Source organism: Macaca nemestrina, chromosome 5 (genome assembly GCF_043159975.1).
Source record: "Macaca nemestrina isolate mMacNem1 chromosome 5, mMacNem.hap1, whole genome shotgun sequence".
Lineage (NCBI taxonomy): Eukaryota > Metazoa > Chordata > Mammalia > Primates > Cercopithecidae > Macaca > Macaca nemestrina.
This window is the reverse complement of record NC_092129.1, coordinates 102,164,857-102,191,549: the sequence shown is the minus strand read 5'-3', so window position 1 is coordinate 102,191,549 and position 26,693 is coordinate 102,164,857. Positions and strand designations below refer to the sequence as shown.

At 41.5% G+C, this 26,693-nt stretch overlaps 1 protein-coding gene across 6 annotated transcripts in view; it reads left to right on the top strand.

The window, feature by feature from the left end:
- Positions 1 to 26,693, top strand: part of LOC105495969 (melanocortin 2 receptor accessory protein 2) — a 50,869-nt gene that overhangs the window by 10,846 nt on the left and 13,330 nt on the right. For all 6 annotated transcript variants that reach the window (XM_011765949.2, XM_011765977.2, XM_011765972.3 and 3 more), the window contains exons 2-3: positions 10,409 to 10,542; positions 17,403 to 17,502. In XM_011765949.2, coding sequence (XP_011764251.1) covers positions 10,416 to 10,542; positions 17,403 to 17,502 — 227 coding nt within the window. In that variant the 5' untranslated portion in view covers positions 10,409 to 10,415. The remainder of the gene's footprint in view (positions 1 to 10,408; positions 10,543 to 17,402; positions 17,503 to 26,693) is intronic.

Genomic DNA, 26,693 nt, shown 5'->3' with positions numbered 1-26,693 from the left:
GGTTCCACATCCGTGGATTTAGCCAATTGTGGATGGAAAATATTTAAACAAGAAAAGGATAGTTAACTAGATTTGAACAAAAAAAAAAGGATACTGAACATGCACAGACTCTTTTTTTCCTTGTAATTTATTCCCTAAATAATACAGGATAGCAAATATTTACATAGCATTTATATTGTATTAGGTATTATAAGTAATCTAGAGATTATTTAAAGTATACTGGAGGCTGTGCATAGGTTCTATGCAAATACTACACCGTTTTATACTGGGGACTTGAGAATCTCTGGATTTTGGTGTTTGAGAGGTCCTGGAACCAAGCCTGCACAGATGCTAAGGAATGACTGAATATATGTATACACAGTGAATGATGGTAGTGACGCTGGACATGCTGGACATGGGCAGCCAAGATGAACTTGAATAAGGTGTTGGTGGAGCTGTCAGGTGCAGCCGATGAGGCTGCGAGGGCAGAGATCCAAATCTGCATTGAAGCCAGTAAGGCCCTGATGAAGGTCCTGGAGTTGGCAAGCCTGTCCCCGAGACCTATGTGCTCTGCAGCCACCTCCACAAATGACCTGCCCCCACCCCTCACCCTTCCTTAAAGATGAAGAAGCCTGAAAAAAAAAAAAGGTATGCACACAGGCTGGGCACAGTGGCTTACACCTGTAATTCTAGCACTTCGGGAGGCTGGGGGTGGGCGGATGACTTAAGGCCAGGAGTTTGAGACCAGGCTGGCCAACATGGTGAAACCCTGTCTCTCCTAAAAATACAAAAAGTAGGTGTGGTAGTGCACGTCTGTAATCCCAGCTGCTCAGGAGGCTGAAGCATGAGAATGGCTTGAACACAGGAGGCAGAGGTTGCATTGAGCCGAGATCGTGCCACTGCACTCCAGCCTCTGTGAGGAGCGAAACTCTGTCTCAAAAAAAAAAAAAGTATATCTAGACACACACACACAATGTGTATGTTCACATGTGTGTGCTTTCACATGCATGTGAACACATATACACACCCATAATACAAATAGATACAGACCACTGAGTTTGTGATACAAGTGAAAAGCAACTTGATAATTTTGTTAAGTGACAGAATCATAGATCTGGAAGGACTTTCACTACATCCCTTTCAGTTCTTTTCCTTTGTTTATAGGGGGTGAATATTTCAGCCATAATAGGTAGCTCTCATGTGACTGTAGTAGACAGAGGCAGTGTCATGCGAACCCCCATGGAAGTGTCTGCTTGCTGTGAAAATATTGATGTCAAACTGCTAGTCTTCCTGTCTTGCAGAGGACTGCCTTTATTGTGAAATTACATCTTCTCTACTTGGAGGGTGTTTAAGATAACTGTCTACAAAATGATAATTATTAATGATAGTTGTTTTTAAAATTTTTCCTTACTTTGCAAAATAAAAATGCTGGCAAGTCTGTATTCCAGGTCCATGAAAACTGGCTGGTCTCTAGAAAACATTCCCCAGAGACTGGATGGAACCAGTTTAATGAAATTAAGGTGCTTCCTTTTTGTTGTTGGGAAGCTGCTAATTTTAAATGTAATCCATGAGAAGGGCCTGAAAGCTTTGGAATGATAATCTGTCATGGACTTCTCCTGAAATGAACTGGGGTAATGACAGGTACAACAGAAGGTAAAGCTTATAATAAGGAGAATTTGACCGGGTGCGGTGGCTCATGCCTGTAATCCCAGAACTTTGGGAGGCCAAGGCAGGCAGATCATAAGATCAGGAGATGGAGACAATCCTGGCTAACATGGTGAAACCTCGTCTCTACTAAAAGTAGAAAAAATTAGTCGGGTGTGGTGGCCTGCGCCTGTAGTCCCAGCTACTCAGGAGGCTGAGGCAGGAGAGTCACTTGAACCCAGGAGGCGGAGGTTGCAGGGAGCTGAGATCACGCCACTGCATTCCAGCCTGGGCCACAGAGCGAGACTCCATCTCAAAAAAAAAGGAGAATTTGGGAAGTGGCTAGTGTGTTTCCAGGACTGGTCAGGGTGAGAAGACCATGAACTGGCAAAGCACACATATTCTGCCACCTGTCTAAGACTCTCCCAGGGGTTGAAAGGGGTGATTCCTCACAGCTTAGAGGGAGTGTTCCTTTTACTTGAAAGGGAATCCCCACAGGGCTGCTGAAAAGAGCAAAGCTGGATCCTTGAAGGTGGACCAGGGAGGAAGGATCCACACAGGGAGGGGTGCTCACATGTCTCAGCACCCTCTGTCATCCTCTGGGGTTCTCTTTTGCTTCGGAGAGTTCTCATTACCCTCCCCTCAAGTGCTATGATTGGGAAGCACTGCTTCTCGTTATTTTTTAAAAAATTATTTGTATTATTTAATTAATTTATTTATTTTTGAGACAGCATTTTGCTCTGTCACCCACGCTGGAGTGCAGTGGGGTGATCTCAGCTCACTGCAATCTCTGCCTCTTAGGTTCAAGCAATTCTTGTTCCTCAGCCTCTCAAGTAGCTAGGATTACAGGCATGCACCACTATGCCTGGCTAATTTTTGTATTTTTAGTAGAGATGGAGTTTTGCCATGTTGGCCAGGCTGGTCTTGAACTCCTGGGCTCAAAGCAATCCACCTGCCTTGGCCTCCCAAAGTACTGGGATTACAGGCATGATCCACCAAGCCTGGCCTAAAAAAAAAAAAAATTATAAACAATATTTAGAACTTTTTTGTATTTTGGTTAAATATGCATAATATAAAACGTACCATTTTTGAATGTACAGTTCAGTGGCATTAAATATATTTACATTGTTGTACAACCATGACAACTATCCATTTTCAGAACTTTTTCATTATCTCAAACTGAAACCCTTTACTGGTAAATAACAATTTCCCATTTCCCCACCCTTAGCTCCTGATAACCACCATTCTGCTAGGTTGGTGCAAAAATAATTGTGAATTTTGCCATTAAAAGTATTTGCAAAAACCACGATTACGTTTGCACCAACCCAATACTTGCTGTCTTTAAGAATCTGGCTATTCTAGGTACCTCATATATGTAGAATCATGCAATATTTGTCCGTTTGTAACTGGCTTATTTCATTTAGCATAATGTTTTCAAGGTTCATCAAAGTTGTGGCATGTTTCAGAACTTCATTGCTTTTTAAGGCTTAATATTGCATTGTACATACAACATTTGGTTTATGATTCATCTGTGATTGGACACTTGGGTTGTTTTGACCTTTTGGCTATTGTAAATAATACTGTTATGAACTTAGGTGTGCATAAATATCTGTTCAAGTCTCTGCTTTCAGTTCTTTTGTGTATATATCCAGAATTAGAATTGCTGTATCATATGGTTATTCCATGTTTAAATTTTTGAGAAACTGCTATACTGTCTTCCACAGTGACTGTACCTTTTTACCTTCCTACCAGCAGTGCACAAGGGTTCCAGTTTCTCTATACCCTCACCAATACTTATTTTCTGATTTTTGATAATTACCATGTTAATAGGGTGTGAAGTGGTATCTCATTATGAAGATTTCTTTTTGATAGTTGGTTCTTTGACTTGACACTAGTAATTTAAAGCGTGCTTTCCCTAACAGTTTAGAGATAGAGCAAAAATAAAGTAGTCATGGGAACTCAGAAAACCTAACTGTAATAAAAGCGACTGACTTGGTATTCTATTGGTCCTCTCAACTAGCCTAGAATTTTTTGAAGGACAGAGCAAGAAAAGCAAGGTCTAGAAAAGGCTAGAGTTAAGCCTATGCCTTTCCTGTGATTGGGGAAGCCAGCTCCACCATGATAGCATGTTATGGTGGCAACAGGACATTGACATTGGAATACAGGACGGCAGTCTAACACGTAGACACACATGTAGTGGGATGGAGCATTACGGTTCTGTTTTGTCATATTATTACAACTCCCTTGTCCTGATTCTACTTTCACCAGCTAATCTTCTGATCTGAAATTTTTATTCAACAAATGGATATGCTCGTTATAAATCATTCTGCTATGCTTGATTAGCATGACTGAGTCCATAAGGGCTTTCTCATCTCTGGAAAACTGAGAATTCAGTTCCCTGAATCTGTAGAGCCAGGGGCAGAGGTGCAGTCGTATCTCAGGGCCATGCCTCTTCTCTTCTCTGGAAATTTTCTCCAGATGGAGACTTTACAGCTTCTTTCCTGGGTGTGTAACATGAAATTCTTCTTGATGTCCAGCTGAAGTCTATTAGAATGGGACTAACCTGTGGAGCACTACAGAGCCAGGAAACACTCAGTTTAAAAATTACTTCTGGCCGGGTACAGTGGCTCATGCCTGTAATCCCAGCACTTTGGGAGGCAGAGGCCGGCGGATCACCTCAGGTCAGGCGTTTGAGACCAGCTTGGCCAACATGGTGAACCCTTTCTTTACTAAAAGCACAAAATCTAGCCAGGCATGGTGGTGCATACCTGTAATCCCAGCTACTAGGGAGGCTGAGGCAGGAGAATCGCTCGAACCCAGGAGGCAGAGGTTGCAGTGAGCTGAGATTACACCACTGCACTTAAGCCTGGGCGACAGAGGGAGACTCCATCTCAAAACAAAACAAAACAAAACAAAAACTTCCTAGCCTGTTTACTACCATATAGGTGCCCAGGCATAACAGGAAGAGGTAGATTTATGAATACAAACTGCTTGTCCCCTTTGAGACACCAGCTGGTGAAAGAAGGGTGCCCACTTCTTAATTAAGCAATTCTTTATTTCAGGTGGTGACTAAATATCAGTGTAAAATATTAAGTCCCATTTCTGTTTTTGGAAGTTATTCTTCTATTGGCATTGATTTTTCTGTTAAGATGGAAGAAGTCTTCAGGCTTGGGAACACTTTTTGTTTGCTGCCTTGCTGCTGGAAACAAGTTGCTGAGTGCACAGGAGAAGCAGGGATAGGCAGGAAATAGATACGTCCTGAATTCTCTGTCAGCTGTCAGTCACCATTTTTTGAGGACTGCTGGGTAATTGAGTACTTTCTAGGAAACACTAGAGAATGGCATAAAACTTAGCAGTGTAGAGAAATTTGGGAAGTATGTCCATTTGAAAAGGAAGAGCCCAGCATGCGTACATTTGTGTGTGTGTGTGTGTGTGTGTGTGTGTGTACGTGCGTGTAACATCTCTAGACTGAATTGAGTGGCCAGAGCATCAGACTTCAAAAGAGTCATACTCGAGTCAAAATAGTAGTAAGGAGGAGAAGACTACAAAGTCTTGGAAGCATGATCTTTTTTATTTAATTGGAGGAAAGAAAAATCCACGCCCCATGAAAGACAACACTGACTTGAAATGGATTCACAGAAAAAGAATCAGCAGACCTGGGAATTAAGTGGGAAGTGCCAGTAGAAGATGGTGGTTTATGCAGACTCTATAAAAAGGAGAAGTAAACTGGAGAATAACACCATGTTACTGTTTTTAAAGCACTGCCCTGGGAGGACACTGTGGCAGCTTTGATTGAGAGGGTCAAGCATGATCCCTTGCTGGGAGGTGCTGCCTTATAGAGATGCTTTAAGAAGATCCAGCTGGCTCGGAGTGTGATTCATAACGTTGAAGTCTCTCATTTTCTATATGACCTTACCCACTTACACATGGGTAAGCTGGGTGCACCATTGTTCTGTGCAAGGAGGAAATTAAGCTTCTAAAGTTGCAATTCTGAAGTTCCCACTTTGGGCTCATCAGCCGCCAAAGTGCAGCGTGGCTGAGCTTTATCTTTGGTTTCTCAAGTCTCTTTGCTGGAAGAGAGAGAGGGTTATGAGTCACAAGGGTGACTTCTCTATGTTGTGTGGGGGACAGTCATTCCTGGAAGTAAGAGGAAGAAGGATAAGAAGAGGTAACTAACAAAACCTTCCTGGCCTGGGCCAGAACAGAGGTTGGTGGTCCTGGGTGGCATGCCTACTTTTGGAATTTGAGGATTGAAGAGGAAGGTGAGAGAGTCATTGCAGTTGGGAATTTTGATCATCTGACTGGCCATTAGGTCTTCCGCTGTACAAACTGGTCAGCATAGGTCTTTGGATTTGTGGCATTGGCTGGCAGTTTCTTGGAATGCCTTAGTAGCTGCGCTGTCAGTTGTGTGCATGTTTGTGTGGGGGCATGCTCATTTTTCAGGGTTTCTGGCACCTTTTGGATTCTTCTTAATGTGCTAGTCCTGTGCCTGGGTTAGTGGTCACTTGAAAAACTCATCTGCTGATGTTGACCCCTTAACATGGAAAAAAAGTGTCTAACTCCAAAGAAGCAGCCCCCTTGCTGTGCATACCATCGTAATCCACTAAGGATATTGACACAAAGCCATTTATTCATAGAATAATGGCTTTATGATTAGAATAGAATTTATTCATAGAACTACTTTGGGAAGTTCTATGTCTGAGTACATCTCCTCAAATTCAGGGAGGTGGAGAGAATTGCTTGATCCATTTTTAAGAAGGTAGAGAGGGCTGGGCACGGTGACTCACACCTATAATTCCAGCACTTTGGGAGGCCCAGGCAGGCAGATCACCTGAGGTCAGGAGTTTGTAGACCAGCCTGGCCAACATGGCGAAACCCTGTCTCTACCAAAAACAAAAAAATTAGCTGCATCTGGTGATATGTTCCTGTAGTCCCAATTTCTTGGGAGGCTGAGGCAGGAGAATCACTTGAACTCAGGAGGCAGAGGTTGCAGTGAGCCGAGATCTCACCACTGCACTCCAGCCTGGGTGACAGAGGGAGACTCCCCTCAAAATAAAAGAAGGAAAAGAGGCCAGGTGTGGTGGCTCATGCATGTAATCCCAGCACTTTGGGAGGCCAAAGCAGGAGGATCGTTTCAGCCAGGGAGGTCAATGCTGCAGTGAACTATGATTGTACCATTGCACTCCCACCTGGGCAATAGAGTAAGACCTTGTCTCAAAAAAAGAGGGACGGGGAGGAAAAGAGAGTGCCCAGGAGTGGTATAGGAACCTGGGTTGGAGCGGGAAAGATTGGATAGTCTGAAGAAGGGATGAAAGTGATGGGAATGTGGGTTGGAGAAGAGGTGATGGTTTAGTGAGAGGTGTCTGGGCCTGCTCACCACGCTTTCTCTGTTTGGGTTTGTGATCTTCCCTCTTCCCCGACAATGGGCTGGCCTGGGCCACACTACCCTGTGCACACCTGGAAAAGGTAAGCTTCCTTTCAGGGCTAGCTTTGGGATGCAGTCCTAATCTTCATTTTTGCTTTTGTTGGCAATGATGCTTTCAGCTGCTCAAAAGAGCAATTTAGTCTCTCTGATGTGGAAGCTTGTTTAGGATATGTTTCTGTCAAAGAAGTTATTTTTCATGACTCTAATATCATAAAGAAATCTGACATTAAGAAAATCTCAGGGTGGGGAGGGTGGTTCTCAGGAGTGGTAGCCACACAGACAGCAGCTGCCCGTGGAGCTGCCGCTTCCTGCTGTTGTGTTCAAGACAGAGCAGCTACCGGCCTGTCAGCACCCCAGGGAGTGAGGCTCAGTGCCAGGCTGCCTCCCTTACTGCGTGGATGGCCCAGATCATGCACACTGTGGTGGAATAGCAGACTCAGGGGGCTGCTGCTTGGACATGCTGGCAGTTCCCAGCTTATGTTTCAGCAAAGCTTGGAGAGTCACTGCGGGCTTGGTAATGGGGATGACGCAGAACACTTCCCTAGCACTGCCTTATGTTTGTTGTTGGTCCTTGTGCATCTGATGGCCTAAGCTGGTTAATTTGAGACTTGCATGAAAAAATAATGCCTCGTCGACTTTTTCAAGGGCACTAGGTGACTGCTTTAAAGAAGAGGTCAGAGGTTCTGTCCTCCAAAGCTATCTTTGGGATTCAAGAAGTGAGAGGAAAGAGCCAGTGGAGACAAATGCCTCTCCTTTTGTTTGAAGGCTACTCAGGCAACTGGTGGCTGCTTGGGGAGAGCTGGTGTCACATTTCATTCTGCAGAATGAGAACCTCCTGTAGGCTGGCTCTGTTATTCAGTCATTCTTGTCTGTCAGTGTTGGTCAGAACTTCACTCCTCTCTTCCCACCTTCAGGACTTTTGCACATATAACTTATATTACCCTTTGGTAATGCCCTTTAGTAATCAATCCCTAAATAGTTCATTTAGATGAAAGGGGATAGTGTAAGGGGGAGAAAAAGAAGGCATGTCTCTATTGTAGGGTGGGTGGTTGATATTCCTTACAGTTCACTCTTACACAGACACATTTTATTGACTAGTTCCTGACCAGCCCTATGAGGGTGATGTTACTGCTGCTTTCTGACTGGTCCTGTGGACCCTGGCAGCCACAGATGAGGGTCCCCACTGTGTGCTGACTTTGAGAACAGCTCTCAGTTCTGTGGTGCTCTGAATACACACCCTCCATCTTTATTTTCTTCATTCCTTTAAGTACTTTTCACTATTTTTCTGTTCCAGATGAAGTTGAGTGCCTCCCTCCGCTCTGCTGTTATAGTAGTTGTAATGTTGATTTCTACTAAAAATGATATGATCAAACCACACTTCATCTTATTTTCCTTAATAAAGAAAAAAAGGAGAGAAATACTATTTTATTTTTGAGTTGGTAGAACAGCATGAATCCCAGGATGTAAATGTTGATCATTTTAACTTTCAAATGATCTAAACACCTGTAAGTAATTTTTGGTCATAGTTTTATTTATTTGTCTGGGCACCGTGGCTCACAGCTGTAATCCCAACACTCTGGAGGGTGAGGCAGGTAGATTGCTTGAATCAATCAGTTAACACTTGGTGCATTTGGTAAGAATTGGCTGGCCAGGGAGTTGGGTGTGTCTGAAGAACAAAGCGAGGCTTTTCTATTCAAGATCAGCATTTCTAATTAATAGTTGTGCGGCCTGCTAATATTTGTCTTAATTTTTCATGCAACATCACATTTAATTTTTATAGCAACTCCATGAAGTGGGTACCATAATCATCTTCATGTTACTAGTGGGAAAACTGAAGCTCAGATTTTTTTTTTCATGGCTCTATAGCAGGGATTGGCAAACTTTTTCTGTAATATAAGACCGGAAAGTAAATATTTTAGGCTTTTTGGGCCCATCCTTTGAACAGTATGATGACATGGGGTTAGAGTCCTTTTCTGTGGAGTCATGTCTGGGATGGGAAAGAAGGGGTGAGGGAAAGGGGAGAGTGATGCAGAAGTGTGGCAGAAGGGTGGTGGTGGTGGTTTTGCCCCAGCTTCCCTGAGGATTGTGCCCTGGAGGCAGTGGGGAGGGGTGCGGGCTAAAGAAACCTCAGAAAGCTCTTGAAGCGGGCGCAGTGGTAGTGACTGCTCAGTGAATCTTCGTTTCCGCTGGTATTTCATTCAAATTTTCCCTTATGTGACTGCTATCTGTCGCTTTGTCTCCCTTTCTCCATTGTAAGGGAAGGCCTGTGGAGTACTGATCTGTCTCAGGCATCTCTGCCCACCCCACAGTGTGCAGTGTCTTGCACACCGTAGGTGCTCAAGCACAGTTATTGACCACAGGCTGCATTGACTTATCACCTTCAGCATCCATGCTGCGCAGTGCAATCATCTTCTCCCAAAGAAGTCAGGAGTTTTTGGTCTAAAATAGTCACAGTTAACAAAGATACTCGGGACATCCTGAAAATATGATAAATTTCAGGAATAAGCAGTTGGACAAGTTGTGGACTTCTGTTGAGGATCTTCTGCAAGATCCACTATGCAACTTTTGTTGCCTGTTTTTCTTTATTCACTCCTTTTTATTAAACTTAGTTTCCTCTAACCCCACTGGAAGCAAGAAAAGCAAACAAACAAACAAAACCTTAGGTTGCTTATCTCCATTGTTGCATAGTAGGTGTTCAATGGATACATACTGAGCTAGTTCATTTCTGATACTAATTTGATTACTTCTCCTAAACATTCTTTCTTCTTACAAAATTCTCTGTCCTCTACCTCCCAAATCCCACAAAACTTCTCACCTCCACACATAGGCTGATTACTCGGGAATGGTACAGGAGGCCCTTGGTGATTCTAATTGATGAAAGACTAAAAAATTCCCTTATAGGAGAACTGAAATCAATGTCAATCTGAGATTGAGTAATACATCAAGTTAGTATCAGAAATGAACTAGCTTCAGCAGACTCTTTGCATACTCTTGCAGGTATAGGTGCTGAGGCTGAAGCTGTAAGCTCAGAGATTTTGACATACTCTTTCCCTCCTTTCCTTCTTTCCTTCATCAATTACTGAACATTGGTTATGTGCCAGGCATTGGGTTAAGTTCACAAAAAAATACAGTGTCTGGTTTCAAATACATTTATTCCAGTCTAGTGGCGAGATAAAAGGAAGTAGTGGCCATATGACATGAGGTGTGGGCAGCTGGTAAGAACCTCTCCTGGCCTAGGGGGTAAGACCTCCTCAAGGGGTTTGCTGCCAAACTCCTGAATGTGATCAAGAGTAATTAAGGTAACTGTGCAGCTCTGGATGAATTAACATGTTCTGCGCTTGACTTTCTCTATTTGTACAGGTTGAAGATGTCTGCCCAGAGGTTAATTTCTAACAGAACTTCCCAGCAATCGGCATCTAATTCTGATTACACCTGGGAATATGAATATTATGAGATTGGACCAGTTTCCTTTGAAGGACTAAAGGCTCATAAATGTAAGTTTTATACAATTCCTCATTGTAAGCACAAATTGTATTTCTCTTAACCTGTGAAATCCCCAAGGATTATTTCTCCTGAACATTCTGTCTTCTTACAGAACTCTCTGTCCTCTGCCTCCCAAATGCCACAAAACATCTTGCCTCCATACATAGGCTGATTGCTCGGAAATGGTACAGGAGGGCCTTGGTGATTCTAACTGATGAAAGACTAAAAAATTCCTGTAGTAGGAGAACATGAATCAATGTCAAGCTGAGATTGAGAATTTTAAAAAAGCATTTGCTATTTTAACTCCTTCAAACTGTGAATGTTTGAACTATCAAAAATATGTATAAAAATAGGATCTGGAACTGTTGTTTGAAGAACTTTCTTTTGTAACACAGCAGCATCTTTTCATCCCAGTTGGTTTTCTAGAGCTATGGAGAGCAGTGTATCCATGTGTGTTCATAATGATGGGCCAGAATAGCCTGTGATCATTTCTAACTCTGTGTTCTAGGCATGAATTGTGTTTCATGCTATTGGAGTAATTAAGGGTCTAGCACAGAGCAAGGAAATGTAATTCTGTGAGATATTGCTATTCAACTCGAGTCATAAGTGAATGCTGACTGGCCAGCATGAGACATCCTTGCTTCACTAAGTAGAGTTAACAGTTAACATGGTAGGCAGGAACTGCTGCCCAGTCTCAGGTCCTGTCTTGGTAACCCCGTAAACATCCCTGAAATGTTCGCTTTTGTCAGAGTGAATTATCCACAGCACTGTAAAATTTTTATGTTCTTAACTGGTCCAGGTTAGTGGGACACATTAGGAAATATAAGAGGACCTGGAGACACAAATGTAGCAAAGAAAGCGTTTTCATTCCTTTAATTATTTCCTGGCTGCTTCTATCCTGACCTGTCTTGGCATTCATGATCTCTTGCACCAGCTTGGTGCTCTTTTGCAAGAACGGCTTTCTATTTTTGTTCCTTTAGCAAAAATCATTAACTAAACCATATGTTCTTTACCCCTTAAGTGAGTGGTAATAATTAAATACTTTCACTCATTCCTTTATTGACATCTACTCAGTATTTCTTTGTGGAAAAAAAGCATATGGCATTCATTAAGGTATACTGTCATTGATTATCTGATAGAAGGCTGTTAGGTGTGAAATCACCCTCCTTAATTTACTTAAATTCTTTAATATGTTGTTTTTCTAGGAAGGACAATTGCTTGTTCTGAATTATAGTGGAAATCAAAATGACTGGGAAAATTGCCACATATTTTCTTGAAATGTGGGCTTTTACAGCTTGGTGACATCAACTTTATTTTTGTGTCAGCTTGCTCCTGTCTCTTTTCCTTAGTATAAGAGGCACAGAAGACAGGCCTACTGCTATAATTTTGGTTGGTACATTTCCAGAGACAATTGAATAAAATCTTTTGTGAGGATATTTCATTCTAGAAATAATTATAGCTGGAAAACTTCCTGAGAAACATAGGCAGAAGTGTGACTCACTCACTCCTTACTTACACTACCTACTATACCATTAATAACAACTGCTTTTGTTAATTTTAATATTCACATCAAGATAAAACAAAAATACCTGAATACTTACTGTTCTGATATAAGAGAGCTGATAAGTAGAAGCCCTTAGCTTCAGGAACCTGACAATATGTGAGACACATTGATAACAAAAAACAAACAAACACAAAACTCCAGATATACAGGAAAGTGAAAAGATCAAGTCAACTGTTGAAATGTGTGCTTTGGTACAGTCTCTTTCATTTAAAAATGCTGTGATTCTGACCTTCAAGTATGACTTCTTGTTTTGCTGGGGAAAATACAAAGCCAATTAGATGCAGATTCAAAAGAACAGAAGCAGGACATTTCAAGGGGAAGCCCTCATTGAGGACAGGAATGACCATAACAGTTATCTTTATTTGCCTTACCTGTAATGGATCATACTTGGCAACAATAGCTCCATCTTTAGACTAAGTTCCTCTGCTGAAATTAAGATTCCTACCTTCAAAGCGTGTTTCATCTGAGGAGCAACCTCAGATGGTCATTGATAATTCTTATGCCATTGGTTTTGAATCCCATATTAAACCTTATCATGTATCAGAAGTGGACATGTATCTTATACAAATTTGGCACCAACAGAGTGGAAATTTATTTATTCATTTATTCAATATCTATTTATTGAGCACCTGTATGTGCAGTACTATTTTAAGCACTGGAGAGACAACAGTGAACTGAAAAGACAAAAATGTTTCCTCCTATAGAGCTTGCATTCTAGTGGGAGAGACAGACAATAAATAGTTAAATAGATAATGTCAGATGGCAATATAAAAGGATAAATAGAGTGGGGGCAAAGAAATGTGGAGTGTAGAGGTGACAGTATAGATAGAGTGGCCATGGAAAGCCTTACTGAGAAGGAGAGATTTGATAAAAGACCTGAAGGAAGTGAGAGATTGAGCTATAATATATCTCAGGGAAAAACATTCCAGCAAAGGATCCTTGGCGGGAGTGAACTGGATCATGCAAGGAACAAGGAGGCCAGCGTGATACCAAGGGAGTGATAAGAGGCAGAACAGCAGGAAATGAAGTCAGAGAGGCTGTGGGGACATGGACATGGTGGGGGCGCTCAGAGGTCATGCTAAGGACTTTGCTTGGCCTTTTACTCTGAGCAGTTACTTGAGGGTCTAGAGCAGAGGAGTGCCATCTGGCTTAGGTTTCAATGCATCACTGCAACTGGGGAGTGAAAGGCATGAAATTAGAAGCAGAGACCATTCACGTGGCCTTTGCCATAATCCAGGCAGCTGATGATGGTGGCTTGGAGCCAGGTAGGGAGAGTGAAGTGGTGAGAAAGGCATACATTCTGGATGTTTTTAAAAGATGGATCTGGCAAGATTTCTCAATGGATTGGCGGTGTGTGTAAGAGAAAGAAGAGTCAAGAATGATTTGAAGATTTGTGACCTGAGTAACTGGCAGGATGGAATTACCTTTAACAAATGGGGAAGAGTATGGGAGAAGGAGGTTTCAGAGAGGAATGCCAGGAGCTCTGTTTTGGACTTGTTAAATTGAGACACCTATCACATATCCAGGAGGACAAGGGAGGAGAGGGTGAGGGGAAGCTGTAGACTTGAGGGTCATCAGCATGTAAATAGTATGCGTTCAAAGCCAAGAGGCTGGATAAGTGAGTGTAGATAGAAAACTGAAGAGTCCAAAGCTGAGCCCTGGGCACGCTTGTGTTTCGAAGTTGGAGGGTTGCATAGCAGTATAGGTGCCTGAGAGGAATGTACAGAAAGTAGGAAGAAAACTGGGCAATTTTTGTTTTCTGGATGCCAACTGAAAAAAGGGTTGCAAAGACAGTCTGTGTCAAATGCTGCTATTAGGTCAAGTTAATTGAAGACTGAGATTTGACCATTGGATTTATAATGTAGTAGTTACTGGCAATGGTTTGAAAAGCAGTTTTAGTGGGGTGCTGGGGATAAAAGATTGATGGAATTGGTTCAAGAAAAAAATGAGAGAAGAGAAATTGGGGACAGCATGTACAGACAAATCTCTCAAGTGTCTTGCTGTAAAGGGAAGGAGAGGAATGGGTCATCTATGAAGGGCGTGGCTGGGTAAGACAAGGTGTTCTTAAAGCAGCAGAAGCAAAAGCTGATGAGTCAATGAGTGGACAATCACATTTTAGCAGGACCACTCTGACCACTGTGTTGAGAAAAAACTGAAGAAATATCCTCTTAATATGAGGTATCAGTGGTGGCCAAATCCATGCTTTTTTATGTGCTGCCTGGCGGATATCAGACCTATGCATGGATGAGTCAGCAAGAAGCCAGGTCATTAGGATGAGAAACAGAGCTAGAACTTGTAAAGCTTGGAGTAAGACAGTAGAGATAAGTGTGGGAACATCACTGTTGGCTCTTTGCCAGGAATTCATATCACAGAATTGACCCTAGTGCCTTAGGAACCAAAAGTGGTGTGAGGACAGTGTCATGAACCCTCTCTTTCAAGTGAAGTATTAACCCTTGTTTTTCATATAACCACGAAATGGGAAGTTCACCATTTATTCTCAAGAGGTGGAGAGGAGGGCGAGTTGGATGGAGTAGTTAACCTAGTCCTCCCCTAGAATGGGAAGGAAAAAAATCATGTCAGCTTTCAGCTCTCTTGTTCCATTCCGTTCACTAAAGGTTAGGTTAAGGGGAGTTACTTTATTATGACACATTCCATTTGCAATTCCCCTGGGCAATTGTTCTACCCCCTTACAATAGTAGTCTCCAAGTAGCTCAGTGTCTAGACAGGACAGACTGTGGTAGCTTGGCTGTGGTGGAAACTCCTTTGGAAGGCTTCTTTTGACTTTCTTAACCATCTAGCCACATTGGAGCTTTGCTCTGTATAAAACTTTATTCTGACTTCTTCCCAGAAAAGGATGCTTTTGGGAAGACAAGGGGTTCCACTTTTCCCATCTTACTGTAATGCCTATGCCCATGAAACTTAACATGTGAATAAAACTTCAGGAGAGTTTGGATATTTCTGGGATGAGATGGGGATCTCTGACGTTTCTTGTAAGAGGCTCAGGGTGAGAAAGTCCCCTGGGGATGGGTCATAGGGCAGAAGATGAGATTGGGGGAAATTAGTGGAAATAACTTGAGGAAGCTACATTTTGTTCAAAGTGGAATGTGAATAAGCAGAGCTACTTAAAGCATATTGCCATGGAAAACATAGATGCCGCATTATTAAAGAAATGTTTGGTAAATGCTGTTGGATCATGAGGATTCTCAGATTCTACCCACAGCCTGCCTCTCCCCAACATTGTCGCCGCCTGACTTCTCTGAAGGCTGTAGCCCTCCCATGCTTCACATTATTGCTGCTTTTTGATTAGCTCCCTGGGGCACTTAGAAGGGCAGAGGGAAGGGGGACTGGGCTGGGTTGAGGGCACACTTTCCTCTGCCTCCAGGAGTCAGTCCACCATTTGCAGTGTGAAAGCTGTCCTTAGGAGAACACCTTCCTAGTACACAGATTTGAAAAATGTCAATCAACATGATTCAATTCTAAACTGAAGATTTAAATATACCATTGGTGTATAATTTTAGAATTTGCTTTTGCTATGCAGGCAGTTGATAAAGTACAGTGCAGGGAACTGTTATTTAACTGTACAATGTTTCTTCATAGTCCACACCTAGATAGTTGAGATTTTATTGTTTCATGTTAGTTGTACCTCAGTACATGTGGTGTTTGGTATTTGTCCTTGTCTTTTTTTACGCCTCATTTCTACTATATTAAAACGCAAAGTATACAATTTCTATTTCTTTGGCACTTAAGGTTAGACACATTAGTTTTTCAGAGTGCTGAATACACATTGTTAACCTCTAGGCAATAGTACGTGGAGGATGAAAGTATGAATTATGCAGAGTAAATTCTTAATCTGATTTCTTCACTTTGGAAAAAGTGCTACACATACATAATTTAATTAGAATAAAGCTTTGCGTTTAAACACATTTGATATTTAAACTCCAATCACTTATTTTTAGAAAATTGCTAAGCATCCTTAGTGTATTTCCACATAGATAAGCTTCTTAGTATAGGATGGATACACTTTCATTAGCTCCAGGCTGGGAAAAGTTGTTCCAGGCAGGTAGTGGTCAGAGCCCTGGTAAGGTGTGGCTGTGAGGAAGCCATGGCTAAGGTTACGGTAAATACAGGGACACAATGTCCCCTAGTATGATTGGAAACACATGGTTTTTAAAGTGAGGTAAATTGGGAGAAAATGACAATTCTAATGACAGTAGCCAGCACCTGTGGTGTACCGTTTTCTCACCTGTCAGACATTGTATAAAGTGCTTTACATATGGAATCTCTTTTAATCTGGAAAAGTGGGTCAGTTCTGTTTTTGTTGGAGAGCTTTTCACGAAAGAGCAATATCATCAGGGCTGTGATTAAAGCAGATTTGTACAGAAATAAAGCACAGGGAAAGGCAGAAGGCAGAGAGAGCACTCAAGAGGCCATCTGTATGTTCTCTGCAAGAAGTAATGACAGCCTGAATTATTCCATGGTGAACATAAGTGAGAATGCAAAGTTGCTACCTAATTGAGCTGCTAACCAATAGAGTTTCTGAACTAAAATTTGGCCCAAGAAGGCCTCCATATTTGCATACTTGCATTCTTAGGTATGAGCTGTGACCTAGCTTACTAGGTAAGCAAACTGAAAACCCAGCGAATGCTTCCATAACAATAGCTGAGTCTCAGCTAATCACACAGCTACACTTCAGGCACTCACAGGCAGACAGCTGTTCAAATGGTGTTCAAATCCAGCTGTTTCCATACCTCGTTTCTTTTTCCTGTACATCATTTTCCTTTTTCTGTCCCTAAATCTTAACCAACCATGAGGCAGCCCAGAGTCTCTCTGAATCTGTTCTGATTCTGGGAGCTTCCCGGTTCAAGAATTTTGTTTTCCTTGCACAGTTAATATCTGTTAAATTTAATTTGTCCAAAGTTTTTCTTTTAACAGTAGGAATCCAAATACACTTAAAACTTGAGTTGGTAGTCTGCTAAACATTTTATTTTCTAACTCAACACACTAGTGGAATCTTGAGGCCCAAGATAACCTATGCTGTGGCCTAGGTTCCTTCCTTGAGATACGGAAACCATGAGTCAATGAGGCCTAAATCCCTTCGTGCTATCTGAGACAGAAACCTGGAGGCGGAGCAGACTCTTCCCTCCCCGTCATCCTTTCCATCTTATCAATCTCCAGCCAACTGCGGATCAGACTGTTGATTTCCTTGCATGTTTCATGTACCAAAGCCTCTCCAAGAAGCTCTGATTCTTGAATGTTCAAGTTTTAAACTACTGTGAAATACTAATTGCAGTATTAACTGTCTTGCAGATTCCATTGTGATTGGATTTTGGGTTGGTCTTGCAGTCTTCGTGATTTTTATGTTTTTTGTGCTGACCTTGCTGACCAAGACAGGAGCCCCACACCAAGAGTAAGTTTGGGCGGTTCCTAAATGTCTCTTAAGCCTCACAGGAGACTGAGGAAATGGAAACTACTACCCAGGGCTGGAGGTGCTTCCAGTGGATGAAGAGAAGGGGGTGGTTATGGATTTGCTGTCTGAACCCAGATGCCTGTGGATTGGATCCAACTATTCTCCTGGCTTTTTGTTTCTTGTGTCTTGGGCTTATTTTCAAGTGGACTTTTATGAAATTGGGTTTCTTGGTCCTTTCCTACAGTCTTAATGATGATGTGGGGCCTGATTTTTACATTGAAATGTTTATTAATTACAATGTATTTTATCCATATTCCCAAAAGGATTTAGATGATTCACCATATTAAAAACAGTGGAAAAGACAATAGCAAAATAGGATGAAAACTAGTTTTAAAAATTATTTCAAGAAGCAGAGTAATAGTTGTTCCTGGATACTCAACTCAATTAACTATTGACAATGATTAATAAACTTAACAGAGCCGGGCGCGGTGGCTCACGCCTGTAATCCCAGCACTTTGGGAGGCCGAGGCGGGCGGATCACAAGGTCAGGAGATCGAGACCACGGTGAAACCCCGTCTCTACTAAAAATACAAAAAATTAGCCGGGCGCGGTTGTGGGCGCCTGTAGTCCCAGCTACTCGGGAGGCTGAGGCAGGAGAATGGCGTGAATCCGGGAGGCGGAGCTTGCAGTGAGCCGAGATCGCGCCACTGCACTCCAGCCTGGGCGACAGAGCGAGACTCCGTCTCAAAAAAAAAAATAAAAAATAAAAATAAAAAAATAAATAAATTTAACAGAGTTTTCTTGAAACTAGGATACAAAGGCCAACACTGTGGTTTACATAATTCTCATAACATGGTAGGACTTGTGATGATGCTGCACTTTGGACTGAAGTATTACATGACTGCTTAAAGAACACTGAGAAACATCAAAAAGCATTTGTTCACTAATGGCTTGTAAAAAATTCAGAAATATCTTAAAGGATTTATGTGTTTTATACCAAATTTTTAATAAAAGGGAAAACAGAGAACATTCAATACCTTATTAGTCAGCACCAGGAGGCAATAGTAATTAAAAGAGTTTTTGGCTGGTACGGTGGCTCCAGCCTGTAATCCCAGCACTTTGGGAGACCGAGGCAGGCAGATCAGTTGAGTCCAGGAGTTCAAGACCAGCCTGGCTACGGTGAAACCCCGTCTCTATTAAAAATACAAAAAATTAGCCTGGTTTGGTGGAGGGTACCTGTAATCCTAGCTACCTGGGAGGCTGAGGCACAAGAATCACTTGAATTCGGGAGGTTGCAGTGAGCCAAGGTCGTGCCACCGCACTACAGCCTGGGCAACAGAACCAGACTCTGTCTAAAAAAAAAAAAGTTTTTGATAAAGGGGCTGTTCAGAAGTTATGGGCAGGGAAGAGGGCAACTACACAGGCTCATGCAGGACAGCAAGGCTGGCAACACTGAGGAACAGCCATCCTAGATCCCAGGAAGCAAGGGGTGGGGCCACAACTGGAACCCGCGAGTCTGCTGAGAGTAGCTGTGACTTTGGGCTGAGGGACACAGCTAGTCCAGTGTGACCTCTCAGGGAAGGAGCCTCAAAGTGAAGACCAATACCTCAGTCTTCTCCCTCCTTCCCATTTCTCATCATTGCTCCCCACTGGCTGAACACAGCCAGCAGCCAGAGGCTGCATCAAAGGCCATTTTCCCATGCACAGAGCAGGACAGGGGAGGGTGGGAGAGACCTGGGAGAGTGAATAGAAGTTTCACAGGATTTCAAAGATTTCAAAAAATCCTTGCATTTTTAGATTCAGTATCCTATTTTTGCTTCACAGCCTGGGAGCAGCTCTCTTTCATGGTTGTGTCTCATCACAGCCTCCAGCATCTGTTGTTCACTCTTCAGCCTGCACTTCAACTATGACAAATGCCTGTGCAAAGGGAACAGTTCTTGCCATCACTCAGCTATTTGTAGATATCAGGGGCTAGAAAGAAAAATGTAAACACAGCCAGGTGTGGTGGCTCATGCCTGTAATCCCAACACTTTGGGAGGTGGAATTGAGAGGATTGCTTGAGCTCAGGAGTTTGAGACCAGCCTGGGCAACATGGCAAAACCCTGTCTCTACAAAAAATACAAAAATCAGCCGGGCATGGTGGTACACACCTGTAGTCCCAGCTACTCGGGAGGCTAAGGTGGGAGGATCACTTGAACCCAGGAAGTTAAGGCTGCAGTGAGCTGTGATTGTGCTGCTGCACTACAGCCTGGATGACAGAGTAAGATCCTGTCTCAAAAAAAAAAGAAAAAAAAAAAAAAACAAAGATTTTAAATGAAAGGAAAACATTTTTATTGAAGCATTTGGAGACATATGGCTGAGAATTTATTTAACAGCCACTAAAAAGACATGAGCTTTCCTTTTTCTCTCTTCATGTCATTGTAAATATTCGCACATGCTTCACTTCTATTATATTGGCCTGGGGAATTTGAAAATATGGTGTGGGTTACAAGAGGGGTAAGAAAAGCCTAGAATAAACTCAGATTAAGGCACAACTCATAGAGTGGTCAGGGATTAATAATACCCTGTTATCTTCCTTTTCCTCAGAGGAACCAATGAATTTTTGTGGGTTATTGAGATAGATGTGTGTGATGTAGAAGGCAGGAGATTTTAGGACTAGGAACACTAGCACAAAATAGAATGTGACGTTCTGTGATGGTTAATTTTATGTGTTAGCAATTCTAGATGTTTCTGTGAAGGTATTTCTTAGTTGAGGATACCATTTATCAGTACTCTTTGGGTTAAGCAGATTACCCTCCATGCTATGAGTGGGCCTTATCCAGTCAGCTGAAGGCCTTAGGAGAACAAAGACTGACTTCCTCAAGCCAAAAGGGATTCTACCAGGACACTGCCTTTGGACTGTCCCCACCCTGCCAGCCTACTCTGCAGATTTTGGACTTGCTGGCCCCCCAAGTTGCATGAGGCAATTCCTTAAAATAAAACTCTATCTTTATACACACACACACACACAAACACACACAAACACACACACACACACACACACACACACATTGTGTTGGTTCTGTTTTCTCTGGAGATCCCTGACTAATCATCACTTCCGTGTGGTGTCATGGCAACCCTGGGTAGTTGAGACTTGCCTTGTAGCCTTCCAGTTGGCAGTTCACTTTTGCCGCTAGACGGTCTCTCTTTGATGGTTGTTCTGAACAATGCTCAATCACAGAACAGAGGTCATTAGAATGCTTCTAACAAGGTAAAGGAAAAATAACTTTTTTTAACATTTAAGAAAATAATGGATCTTCCCTCAGGACCACATTTTGAATGCTTCTGTACACAGTCTGACACAGCATAAGATATGGCATTTGGTTGCAGTATTTAATAATAGAAAAGTGAAAGAATCAGACATGTGGAAAAACATTGAAATAAATCTGTTATAAAGGCTTTTAGGTCTTAACAAACTTGTTATTTGTTTGGCAGGAATTTTTTTCTTAAGTGGACGTTGTTTTTTTCCATATAGCCAATATTAGTAGAAAACAACTAATTTTAAGTTTGCTTGTGATAATGAGGGTGTGGGGGGAAGGACAAGACAACATTGAAAATAATAAGAGCCATTTTTTTTTTGATGCCAGGGTCAACTAATTACTTTATATCTCACGAAGTCCTCACAGGAAGACGAAGTAAATTCCATGTTACCACATTACAGATAAGAAACATAAGGCTGAGACACTTGTCTAAGGCTTCATAGGTTAAAGAAAAAATGTGGAGTCAAACCTCAAACTAAAGTATCTTCGGTGCTGAAGTTCCTGTCATTCACCACTACACTATCTCAGATTGGCAATTTTTAATCTCTTCCTTCTATTGAACTGAAGATGTTAGCAAGCAACCAGATTTGTTATTTTTTCCATAAGTTACTGGGGTACAGGTGGTATTTGGTTAGATAAGGAAGTTCCTTAGTGGTGATTTGTGAAATATTGGTGCACCCATCACCCGAGCAGTATATACTATACCATATTGGTAGTCTTTTATCCCTCACCCCCTCCCACTCTTCCCAAGTCCCCACAGTACATTGCTTCATTCTTATGCCTTTGTATCCTCATAGCTCCCGCATATCAGTGAGAATGTACAATGTTTCCTTTTCAATTCCTGAGTTACTTCACTTAGAATAACAGTCTCCAATCTCATCCAGGTTGCTGCAAATACTGTTAATTCATTCCTTTTTATGGTTGAGTAGTATCCCACCATATATACATATATATGTATATACATATATATGCAATATATATACAAAATATATACATATACCAACAATATGTGTATTTTTTTGTTCAATATGAATTTTAGAATTATTTTTGCTAATTCTGTGAAGAATGATGGTGGTATTTTGATGGAGATTGCATTGAATTTGTAGATTGCATTTGGCAGCATAGTCATTTTCACGATATTGATTCTATCCATCCATGAGCATGGGATGTGTTTTCATGTGTTTGTTTTATCTGTGATTTCTTTTGATGTATATATCACAGTTTCTTTATCCACTTGTCGATTAATGGGCATTTGGGTTGGTTTCATGATTTTGCAGTTGTGAATTGTGCTGCTATAAGCATGTGTCTGCAAGTATCTTTTTCATACAATGACTTCTTTTCCTCTGGGTAGATACCTGGTAGTGGGATTGCTGTATCAATGGTAGATCTACTTTTAGTTCTTTCAGGAATCTCCATACTATTTCCCATAGTGGCTGTACTAGTTTACATTCCCATCAGCAGTGTAGAAGTGTTCCCTGATCACTGCATCCATGCCAACATCTACTGATTTTTGATTTTTTGATTATGGCCATTCTTGCAGGAGTAAAGTGATAATGCACTGTGGCTTTGATTTGCATTTTCCCTGATCACTAGTGATGTTAAGCATTTTTTCATATATCTGTTGGCCATTTGTGTATCTTCTTCTGAGAATTGTGTATTCATGTTTTTAGCCCACTTTTTAGCCCGCACCACCATGCCTGGCTAACTTTTTGTGTTTTAGTAGAGACGGGGTTTCACTGTGTTGCCCAGGCTGGTCTCAAACTCCTGAGCTCAGGCAATTCACCCGCCTCAACCTCCCAAAGTGCTAGGATTACAGGCATGAGCCACTGCGCCTGGCCTGCTGAATTCTTTTATCAGTTCTAGGAGCTTTCTGGAGGAGTCTTTAGGGTTTGCTGATGATCATATCATCAGCAAACAGTGACAGTGTGACTTTCTCTTTACCGATTTGGATGCCCTTTCTTTCTTTCTCTTGTCTGATTGCTCTGTCTAGGACTTCCAATACTATGTTGAAGAGGAGTGGTGAGAATAGGCATCCTTGTCTTGTTCCAGTTCTCGGAGGGAACTTTTCAACTTTCCCCCACTCAGTATTATGTTGGCTGTGGGTTTGTCATAGATGGCTTTTGTTACATTGTATGTCCCTTTTATGCCGATCTTGCTGAGTTTTAATCATAAAGAGATGCTGGATTTTATCAAATGAGCTTTCTGCATCTATTGAGATGATCATGTGTTTTTGTTTTTTAGTCTGTTAATGTGGTGTATCACATTTGTTGACTTGCATATGTTAAACCATCCCTGCATCCCTGGTATGAAACCCACTTGATCATGGTGGATTATCTTTTTGATATGTTGTTGGACTCAGTTAGCTAGTATTTTGTTAAGGATTTTAGCATCTCTGTTCTTCAAGGATATCAGTCTGTAGTTTTTTTTTTTTTTTTTTTTTTTGGTTATGTCCTTTCCTGGTTTTAGTATTGGGATAATGCTGGCTTCATAGAATAAATTAAGGAGGGTTCCTTCTTTTTCTATCTTGTGGAATAGTGTCAAAAGGATTGGTATCAATTCTTCTTTGAATGTCTGGTAGAATTCTGCTATGAATCTGTCTGGTCCTGGACCTTTTTTGTTGGTAATTTTTAAATTACCATTTTAATCTCGCTGCTTGTTATTGGTCTGCTCAGGATATCTAATTCTTCCTGATTTAAGCTAGGAGGGTTGTATTTTTCCAGGAATTTATCCATCTCTTCTAGGTTTTCTAGTTTATGTGCGTAAAATTGTCTTTCATAGTAGCCTTGAATATCTTTTGTATTTCAGTGGTGTCAGTTGTAATAACTTCTGTTTCATTTTTTAATGAGGTTATTTGGATTTTCTCTCTTCTTTTCTTGGTTAATCTTGCTAATGGTTTATCAATTTTATTTATCTTTTCAAAGAGCCAGGTTTATATTTCATTTATCTTTTCTATTTTTTTTGTTTTGTCAATTTCATTTAGTTCTGCTCTGATGATCTTGGTTATTACCTTTCTTCTGCTGGATTTGGGTTTGGTTTGTTCTTTTTTCTTTAGTTTCTTAAGATGTGACCTTAGAATGTCAGTTTGTGCTCTTTCAGTCTTTTCGATGTAGGCGTTTAGGGTTATGAACTTTTCTCTGAGCACTGCCTTTGCTGTATCCCAGAAGTTTTGATAGGTTGTGTCATTATTGTTTTTAGTTGGAAGAATTTTTAAATTTCCATCTTTATTTCATTTCTGACCCAATGCTCATTCAAGAGCAGGTTATTTAATTTCCGTGTATTTGCATGGTTTTGAAGGCTCCTTTTTGAGTTGATTTCTAGTTCTATTCTACTGTGATTTGAGAGAGTGCCTGATGTAATTTCACTTTTGTTAAATTTATTGAGGCCTGTTTTATGGTCTATCATAAGGTCTGTCTTGGAGAAGGTTACATCTGCTGTTGAATAGAATGTGTATTCTGTGGTTGTTGGATGAAATGTTCTGAATATATCTGTAAAGTTCATTTGTTTGAATCCATTGTTTCTTTGTTGGCTTTCTGTCTGATGACCTGCCTAGTGCTCCCCATGGAGGATTGAAATCCCCCACTTAGGTCTATAAGTAATTGTTTTATAAATTTGGGATCTCCAGTGTTAGGTGCATATATGTTTAGGATTGTGATATTTTCCTGTTGGACAAAGCCTTTACCATTACATAATATCCCTCTTTGTCTCTTTTAACTGCTGTTGCTTTAAAGTTTGTTTTGTCTGATTCAAGAATAGCTACCCCTGCTTACTTTTGGTGTCCATTTGCATGAAATGCCTTTTTCCACCCCTTTACTTTAAGTTTATGTGAGTCCTTACATGTTAGGTGAGTCTCCTAAAGACAGCAGGTAGTTGGTTGGTGGGTTCTTATCCATTCTTTGGTTCTGTATCTTTCAAGTGGAGCATTTAGGCCATTTACATTCCATGTTAGTATTGAGATGAGAGGTACCATTGCATTCATCGTGCTCTTTGTTGCCTGTATACTTTGGTTTTTTTGTTTTGGCTTTTTAAGTTGTATTTTTGTTGCGTAAGTCATGTGTGATTTATGCTTTAAGGTTCTGTTTTGATGTGTTTCCAGGATTTGTTTCAAGATTTAGAGGTCCTTTTAGCAGTTCTTGTAGTGGTGGCTTAGTAGTGGTGAATTCTCTCAGCATTTGTTTGTCTGAAAAAGACTGTATCTTTCCTTCATATATGATGTTTAGTTTCACTGGATATATAATTCTTGGCTGATAATTGGTTTGAGGCGGCTGAAGATAGGGCCCCAATCCCTTCTAGCTTGTAGGTTTTCTGCTGAGGAATCTGCTGTTAATCTGATAGATTTTCCCTTATAGGTTACCTGATGCTTCTGTCTCACAGCTCTTAAGATTCTTTCCTTTGTCTTAACTTTGGATAACCTGATGACAGTGTGTCTAGACAATGATCTTTTTGCGATAAATTTCCTAGGTGTTCTTTGTGCTTCTTGTATTTGGATGTCTAGGTCTCTAGCAAGGCCGGGGAAGTTTTCCTTGATTATTTCCCCAAATTTGTTTTCCAAGCTTTTAGAATTCTCTTCTTCCCAGGAACACCAATTATCCTTAGGTTTGGTTGTTTAACATAATCCCAGACTTCTTGGAGGCTTCTTTCATATTTTCTTATCGTTTCACTGTGTCTTTGTTGGATTGGGTTAATTTGAAGACCTTGTTTTCGAGCTCTGAATTTCTTTCTTCTACTTGTTCAATTCTATTGCTGAGACGTTCAGAGCATTTTGCATTTCTATAAGTGTGTCCAGTGTTTCCTGAAGTTTTCATTGTTCTTTCTTTAAGCTATCTATTTCCTTGAATATTTCTTTCTTTACTTCTTGTATCGATTTTTAGATTTCTAGTATTGGGCTTTGCCTTTCTTTGGTGTCTTCCTGATGAGCTTAATAACTAACCTCCTGAATTATTTTTCAGGTAAATCAGGAATTTCTTCTTGGTTTGCATCCATTGCTGGTGAACTAGTATGATTCTTAGGAGGTGTTAAAGAGCCTTCTTTTGTCATATTGCCAGAGTTAGTTTTCTGGTTTCTTCTCATTTGGGTAGGCTCTGTCAGAGGGAAGGTCTAGCACTGAAGGCTGTTGTTCATATACTTTTGTCCTATGGAGTGTTCCCTTGATGTAGTACTCTCTCCCTTTCCCTATGGATGTGGCTTCCTGTGAGCTGAACTGCAGTGATTGTTGTCTCTGTTCTGGGTCTAGCCACCCGGCAAGTCTACTTGGCTCTGGGCTGGTACTGAGGGTTGTCTGCACAGAGTCCTGTGATGTGAATCGTGTTTGGGTCTCTCGGCTGTGGATACCAGTGCCTGTTCCAGTGGAGGTGGTAGCAGGGGTGCAAATGAATTCCGTGAAGGTTTTTAGCTTTGGTGGCTTAATGTTCTATTTTTGTGCTGGTTGGCCTCCTGCCAGGACATGGTGCTTTTGAGAGCATCAGCTGTGGTTGTTTGGGAAGGAACAGGCGGTGGACAGGGCCCTAGAACTCCCAGGAGTGTATGTCCTTTGTCTTTAGCTACCAGGGTGGATAGGGAAGCACCATTGGGTTGGGGCAAGGCTAGGCGTGTCTGAGCTCAGACTCTCCTTGGGTGGGTCTTGCTACAGCTGCTGTGGGAGATGGGGGTGAGGCTCCCAGATCAATGGAATTATGTACCTAGGAGGATTATGGCTGCCTGCTGAGTAATGCAGATTGTCAGGGAAGTGGAGAAAAGCCAGCAGTCACAGGCCTCACCCAGCTCCCATACAAATCGAGGGGCCAGTCTCATTCCCACCATGTCCCCACTAACAGCCCCTAATCTGTTTCCTGGTAATGGGCAGCCGGACCTGAGAACTTGCCCCAGGTTACCCTCCTCCCAGCTGCAAAATAAAAG